The sequence below is a fragment of the Xenopus tropicalis genome, chromosome 3 (assembly GCF_000004195.4).
Source record: "Xenopus tropicalis strain Nigerian chromosome 3, UCB_Xtro_10.0, whole genome shotgun sequence".
NCBI lineage: Eukaryota > Metazoa > Chordata > Amphibia > Anura > Pipidae > Xenopus > Xenopus tropicalis.
Genome location: NC_030679.2, coordinates 77,953,269 through 77,960,901, shown reverse-complemented (window position 1 = coordinate 77,960,901; position 7,633 = coordinate 77,953,269). Strand labels below are relative to the sequence as shown.

The 7,633-nt window shown below is 34.4% G+C and overlaps 1 protein-coding gene across 2 annotated transcripts in view; it reads right to left on the bottom strand.

The window, feature by feature from the left end:
• fbxl13 (F-box and leucine-rich repeat protein 13) overlaps nucleotides 1-7,633 on the bottom strand; it is a 115,261-nt gene that overhangs the window by 78,305 nt on the left and 29,323 nt on the right. For both annotated transcript variants that reach the window (XM_002933102.5, XM_031899022.1), the window contains exons 8-9: nucleotides 7,101-7,196; nucleotides 4,149-4,284 (exon numbers count right to left, since the gene is read on the bottom strand). In XM_002933102.5, coding sequence (XP_002933148.2) covers nucleotides 4,149-4,284; nucleotides 7,101-7,196 — 232 coding nt within the window. The remainder of the gene's footprint in view (nucleotides 1-4,148; nucleotides 4,285-7,100; nucleotides 7,197-7,633) is intronic.

Genomic DNA, 7,633 nt, shown 5'->3' with positions numbered 1-7,633 from the left:
GTGCAGAAACGCATAATAAAGCACAAGCTAAATGTACATAAAATAGGGGTAAAATATGCAAGGGTGGATATTGGTGGAGAGCAAATGAAAAGAAAAAGATTTTAAATGGCAACTACATTCTTTAGCTGTTATTTGTTTTTGCTGTGATATGAAAATTATAAATATTTAGAAAATGTTATTTTTTTCAAAAGTAGACACTATTCATACAGCTACCTTGGGCCCTGCTTTCAGAAAGACACATCCTGAGCAATTTGCCTCTGCACTACAGCTGAAAAAGTGACACATAGTCACCAGAAACCAATTTCAACTCTGACACTACAAATTACTCTTTTAATATCATTAATTTAATTACACTTTTTATTACAACCTATAGGGAACAACAAAATAAAAGTTTTTACCAGGTCAAGCAACCCCTGCAGGTAGCAGGTGTAAAAGGTGTGTTTAAAAGAAATCATCTAATTGTTTGAGATTGGTTATCAGATATCATTCAAACTTTGTGACATTTATTAGAAAAATTGTATATATATTGTACTGACTGAACAAGCCTAAACTTTCATTATCTCTATAGCAGCAATGATCCAGGATTTCAAACTTGTCACAGGGGCTCCCCATCTTGGAAAGTGTCTGCCACACTCATATGCTCAGTGGGCTCTGAGCAGGTGTTGAGATGTTAAGCTTAGGGGACGCAACAAATTATCAAGCAGAAAATGAGGTTTAACTATCATATAAATTGACGCTACAGGGCTGATTATTACATTCTGATGCTAATTGCACTTGTTGTTGAGCTGCCAAGCAGTAATTATCTGTATTAATTACTAATTCAATGTTTATATTGTATATATACAGTTTATTGTGAGTTGGTCCCTAAGCTCAGTAACTGACAGCAGCACAGAGCAAGTGCAGTGAATCAGCAGAAAACAAGATGGGGAGCTACTCTAGGCATGTTTGGAGCTACTGAAAGCCTGTTTGGAGGCACAGATCTTCCCTGCTAAAGGGCTGTAGTCTTGGGCTAGTAAAGCCCAAAAAATAAATGTACAACATTTCTAGCCTACCTCTTTAGTTAGGCTTTAGTGCTGCTTCAAGTCTAAGTTTAAAGGACAAATAATACAACTTTTCCATGGCTATGCCATAAATTCCCATCTTATAGTTACGTAATAGTTTGGTACCAGCACAGATAGCAGGCAAAATAAAGTCTCATTTTTACTGCAATCTTGCCCCCCTTTTCAGGTATGCTTTGGTCATCCTGTTTACGATGTTATCAGTTAGGGTTGAGGTGATAAAAATGGCCAAGCACCAATCAGTTAGATATCAAAGCAATAGGCTAGGCTGAAATGTGGGTAATACATTTTTTCCAACCACCTCATCACTACTATCTCATGAAACATATACAAGAAATAAAAGCTTAAAATGACCTATAGCATCAACAAATAGAGGCCATTTAATGTGGATACTAGTTATTTATATCCAGCAAATGTAAGGCTAAATTTGCCCTGATTTTATTGTGTTTTTACTGTCAGTTCTTGTATCCATTGCCTAAACCAAAGCCTGTATTTTCTACTACATTCAACTGAACTTAAGATAATACATTCATTACTTGGATCAAAAATCCGTGCAAAAAGAAAATAAAGGCATTCATGAATAAAGTATAATAATGCTTTCTAGAAATAATGCAAACTACAGTGACCATCATGTGTAAAAGCAAATAAGGCATTTTTATTTCCTGGTTTTACTTCTTTTGCCTTATGAAAAATTCCAAAAGTCTCTTTCCCTTTCATTAACTGAGCTAAATAAATTTTTCTTGCACTAAACAAATTAAACATAAATTCATGATCACATCAAGCAGGCGAAAACAAGCTTTTCAGTATCCCATAATTTTGTACATGCTTCAGAAATGAGAACCTGATACACATAACCACAAGCTATGTAAGATTCTAGACAGAAAGGAGGGTACAAGAATGTGAGTAGTGGAAAGGACGTGCAGTACATCAAGTGTTGCCATTTTGGGGGCATAGAGGTGAGGAGGGCAATATATTATTTAGCTGAGCTCCTTAAATATGTTTAAATTTAACCTAAGAAGGGCTTTGCTTTTTATATACAGCTTTGGATTTTCTAGTGATAGGTCTCATTCAAATGTGCAACCCGTACAAGTGATTTTTATACCCTATATTCTTAGTAGTCCAAATTAATTCTGAGATTCAGTTTAGTGACCCAGCAACTAATTAAGAATACATTTTTCACCACATTTTAATTCTTCTGTAGTATGAAATATCTCATACAGTCATCTCATGCATTTAATCCTTTTTTAAAAACTAGCTGTCATATATAAAAGATCTTGTGGAATGACTACAATACATCTCTATGTAGTTTAAATGTTCTCTGTGGTGGACCACTGTGTATCAGAATGAGCTTGCATATGTTAGAAAAGTTTCAACATTTATGTGCAGCTCAAAAATATGTTGTAGACCTCTGCCAACTGGTAAAAACAAGGGCTATTCCATTTCCAGTATATGTTTCATACAAAGTTAGGTTCTACCAAGCATTAGTTGTTGCTTCGGCATTATAGAGCTGCATATAGTCTGTTCTGTTTCAGCCTATGCAACAGATTTGTTTTCTGGTAAAACACATTATAGCTGATAATGCAAGTGACAAACTTTTTACAGTATTTTATTTTTCTGAAAGAGCTGTTTTCTGTATACTGTATATAGAGATAGTAAGAGGCGACAATCTTCTATAGTCTGAAAATATTGAAAGTCTATGAAGGCTTAGCCTCCCTAAGTATGGGAGCTGTTATGTTATCCGGAAACCTGGCTGGTAAGGAATGTGAATCATATTACGGAAAGTTCTGGAAACCCCAGGTCCTATGCATTCTGGATAATACATCCCATACCTAAATAATCTCTCCCATGGGAAGTCATCTATTAGTAGCCTCCCAAACACCAATATTACCTTTCTACCGTGCACTTTATCTAGATTTTCAGTGTTGTTCTTCTGTGGCTCTGAGCACACAGAAGATCTCCTCTGGCTAGTAGTTATACTAGCCATTTAAGCCATTCTCATTCTTGTAATTAACAGTTCTTGAGTACCTAGATACATACAAAGCCACAGGGAGATGACAGTGTCTCAGAACTCTCTAAATAAACCATATTAGGAAAAAACAAAATTGATCTATGCAATTCTAGAAAAACTGGGGGGGGGGGGAGTTGATCAGTTTGTAAATAAATAAAAACTGTATATATGATGTTTTGCATTTTTTTGTAATTCTTTTATAATCATTCTGTAAAATTGGGTCCAATAAAGTATGCCACGATTACGATTTAGATAAAATCATGCTTGTATATTTTAATCTTCATTGTGTTTACTGAGATAAACTGAATGTATACAGAATTTATTTTCTAATGTTGGCAAAGAAATGCTCACATTATAATAAATATACCTCTTGTCACCAAATGGTCTAATCCACTAACCCACATCAAGTTTGCTTATAAAATACACTGACCAGTAAGGGCTAGATGATGATGTTTTTTTATAGGTTATGAGAAAGAAACAGTATATACACTGAGGGTTATGCTAATAAATATCACTGGCCCCCAAAGGGCTTTTGTATTTCAAAGGGGCTGCACATTATTTAGTTGGGCATTAGTTGCATTAAGAAGCTTATGTTTCCTTCAATGTAAGTAATCTAAGCCCCCATTTATATTGTAGTAGTGGGAGTTTCCTAAATATTTTATCAGATGTGTAGAAACTACATGTATAAATCTATGTACCAACCAGATTATAAACACTCATCAGTTTCATAACATTTCTATTGTTTCAGTGCTGAGAACTCTCTTCATATCATCCCGACTAGTTTTCGACAGATATAAAGTGATATATTTACCTTCGAATATTGCCCCCAAAAAGAACATAATTACATCCTATCTCACAGAATGTCTATGATTGTCCATAACACTTTTTCACAGGCATTCAATTCCAATCCCTTTCCAACAGCTAGCACCACAGTACATTATTAAGTAAATTATAAAAAAGCAGAAATAAAATTATATTAATGGCACTTCTGATTCAATCAGTCAGTGCAAGATACCTATTTTTACCCACTATGGATATTGTTTTAATATAAACCAACCCATCATGCCCCAATTTAAACATACCTATTGCTTTAAATGTAGGCCAGTGAAGTGAAGAACAGCTACGGAAGTTCAGTCTTATAACATAAAGGCGGCACTTACGCAGAGTATTAACCACAAATTTATCTTGAACATATTGTCTTACTGAAGAAAAGTCAATCTAGAAAAAATAAAACACCAAACTGAAAAAAACTTTTAATGTTTTTAAAGTTATGTGTAAAATAGAAGAGATAAGTTCTCTTCAAGGTCTGGTAATAAGTTGGCTTCTGTTACACTGTTTCAGAAGACAGAACGATCAGGGTAGAGAAAATAAACAGCCAAATAGATACTACTGGTATAGGATTGCTTTTCCGGAAACCCATTATCCAGAAAGCCCCAAATTACGGGAAGGCCATCTCCCAGAGATTTCATTTTAATTAAATAATTTAAATTTTACAAACATTTATTTTCTCTGTAATAATAAAACAGTACCTTGTACTTGATCCCAACTAAGATAAAATTAATCCATATTGGATTCCTATTGTGTTTATTTAATGTTTAAATCATTTTTTAGTAGACTAAAGATCCCAACTATGGAAAGACCCCATCTCTGAAAAACCCCGGATCCTGGGCATTCTGGATAACAGGTCCCTTACCTGTACTTTTAATAGCAATTATATTTATAAATACTTTTAAAGGGGACCTGTCACCCTAAGAAATACTTCAAAATTCTTTTCTATTGTGTTTGTTAAGCAAAATAAACTTCATTTACATTATATAAGTACAGGTATCGGACCCCTTATCCGGAAACCCGTTATCCAGAAAGCTCCGTATTACGGAATGACCGCCTCCCATAGACTCCATTTTAATCAAATAATTCAGAATTTTAAAACTGATTTCCTTTTTCTATGTAGAAATAAAACAGAACCTTGTAATTGATTCCAACTAAGATATAACTAATCCTTATTGGATGCCAAACAATCCTATTGGGTTTAATTAATGTTTTATTGATTTTTTAGTAGACTTAAGGTATTGAGATCCAAATTACGGAAAGACCCCTTATCTGGAATACCCTTGGTCCCGAGCATTCTGGATAATGGGTCCTATACCTGTAATATAAATCTTGTTTCCTTCAGTCCTGGAATAACACAATCACATCAAATAGGCAGGTGCCATTTTTTGAAGACTGTTATTAAGGCAAGCTTTGTATCACCCCAAAATCTTGTGTATATTCCAGAATGGGGGACCAGATGCCCAGGCCCATGCACTGGCTACACAATTAGATGGTTAGGAGGGAGGGGGAAAGTGAGAGCTGAATTGAAAGTTAAAGTACTTGTCTGCCCCGCCTCTGTGCCTAAGGCATAGAGGGGGGAAGGTAATATTTGATTGACAGCTGGGATTTTTAAATGCGTTTATAATGGGTTTGGATGTGTTAATATAAAACTAAATTTGGGTTTCTTGTTTAATTTGAAAAGGACTTTTATTATACAGCTTTTTATGTCTGTGTGACAGGTCCACTTTAAAACCACTGTCAGTTTTTAATAAATGCATAATAGAAAGTTGCTTACCATTAGAGTTTCCCGTATTTTAAATGAAATTACCCTGACAAAGGTAAGACCCTTCCTGCATTGCAATACTAGGACCTAACAAAGCAGAAAACATTTCTAGAGCAGAAAAGTTGCTAGAGCACAAAAATATTGCAGAATAACTCTTTTGTAGAATTTATTTGTAGAAAAATGTATTACACTGACCTCCTGTGCTCTATAGAAAAATCAAAATGCAGCAATTATATATATATATATATATATATATATATATATATATATATATATAAAATAATTGTATATTTAGTAAAGCTTTCTATATTATTACCAAGCATTATAACACTTTTTATGCAATCAGAGCAGAGTGAACAATTGTTGACAATAAAATTAATGAAATTGTAAAAAAAAAAAACCTTTAGTAAATTGCAGACAAACTGGGGAGAAAATAGTGTGAAAGAATACTCTACTTTCCCCAAACTGAAAAAATAATTGTACTTGCACAAATAAAAACAGTTTTTACTTGAATGCACAAGAAAAAATATTTTTTTTAATTTGATAAATCAGCCCAGTACTTTTAGACTTATGCACAAATAGGAGTGAAGGCTGTTAAAAATAGCATTGAAAAAAATGACAGGGCCTCTGCACTTCTGCATGCTGTGACTTGCACCTCATTCCCATTAAACACTTAAACAAAACCTTAAAGTAGATTTTCAACTTGTACAAACATATACATTTTTTGTACAGTGACTGCATCTATCATATTAAAAGGGGCATGATATTTATAATTCTCTCCCTTACTTATAAGTTATACTGAGCAACTTTTAAAAATTGGGTAATTTTAAAGGACAAGGAAGCACAAATTTACTGAAAGGGTGCCAATATGTTAGGTATTCCTCAGTGAATTAACAGCACCACACTGCCATTTTACCTTGCATTTCCAATCTTCCCTCACTGGCTCAGGCCCAGGCAACAAGCCTAGTGAGTAAACAGAGGGGTGCCTAACATATTAGTACTCACAGTAAATTCAAGTTTCCTTGTCCTGTAAGGTAGCCATATAATGGCAAATACTTTTTGGTATCTGACTGATTAGCCTGCCAGCCAAATCGACAAATCCTATAGAAATATTCAGACACTTGTATGGCTAGGTTCCTATTGTATTAGTTTGATGACTGTATTAGGCATGATGACTGGTCAAAAAGGCCTCAGAACCAGGCATACAAGTCCAGATGGTCAGGCTTTATGAATGAAATCTACCAGTTGTCCCAAATCCTTTCAGTTTTGCCAACCATGTCTCTAATTTTAATGTGAGCTACCCATCTTTCCTAAAGTTGTGTGGTACTTAGGTAAATATATTATACAATAAACATTAATATGTAAATTAAATTTTGTCAGGATACAATGTAAGAAAGTTTTGGCCCCTGTGTGTTTATTTCAATACAATGTATACACTTACACTGCTCCAGAGTGAACTATTCTGTGATATAATCTTCCAGGATCGGCAGACTTGAGCACTTCTTGCCAGGTCTATCAAATCCACAAAACTAAAGATCTATTTTGAACAAAAAAAGAACAAAAGAAGTCACCTGTGCCAACATATGGAATAAATGCAAGAGACAAAATAACAAAAGAAGAAAAGAAAATGACTGCAACTATGATCACTACACGTTAAACCCAACGGGCAACAAAATTAACATTTTTAATTTATGAAATAACTTTTCAATGCCAGCCTGAAAAAGAAATCACTATTTCATTCAGTAAAAAAAGTTTAAATCAAGGCATACAAAAGAATATCCACCAACTGTCCCAATTTATGTGAAGGCCTGAATTGTTATTCAAAAATGAGGCAAGCCAGGGGTTGGGGTGTATTAGGGGTGTGTATAGGTGAAACTGGGTCATGGCCAGAGAGGGGCTGAGACGTGGCCTAAAATCAAATTAAAATGCACAGTGAGAGATAAACTGTGGCAAATTAAATACTATTTAGTATAA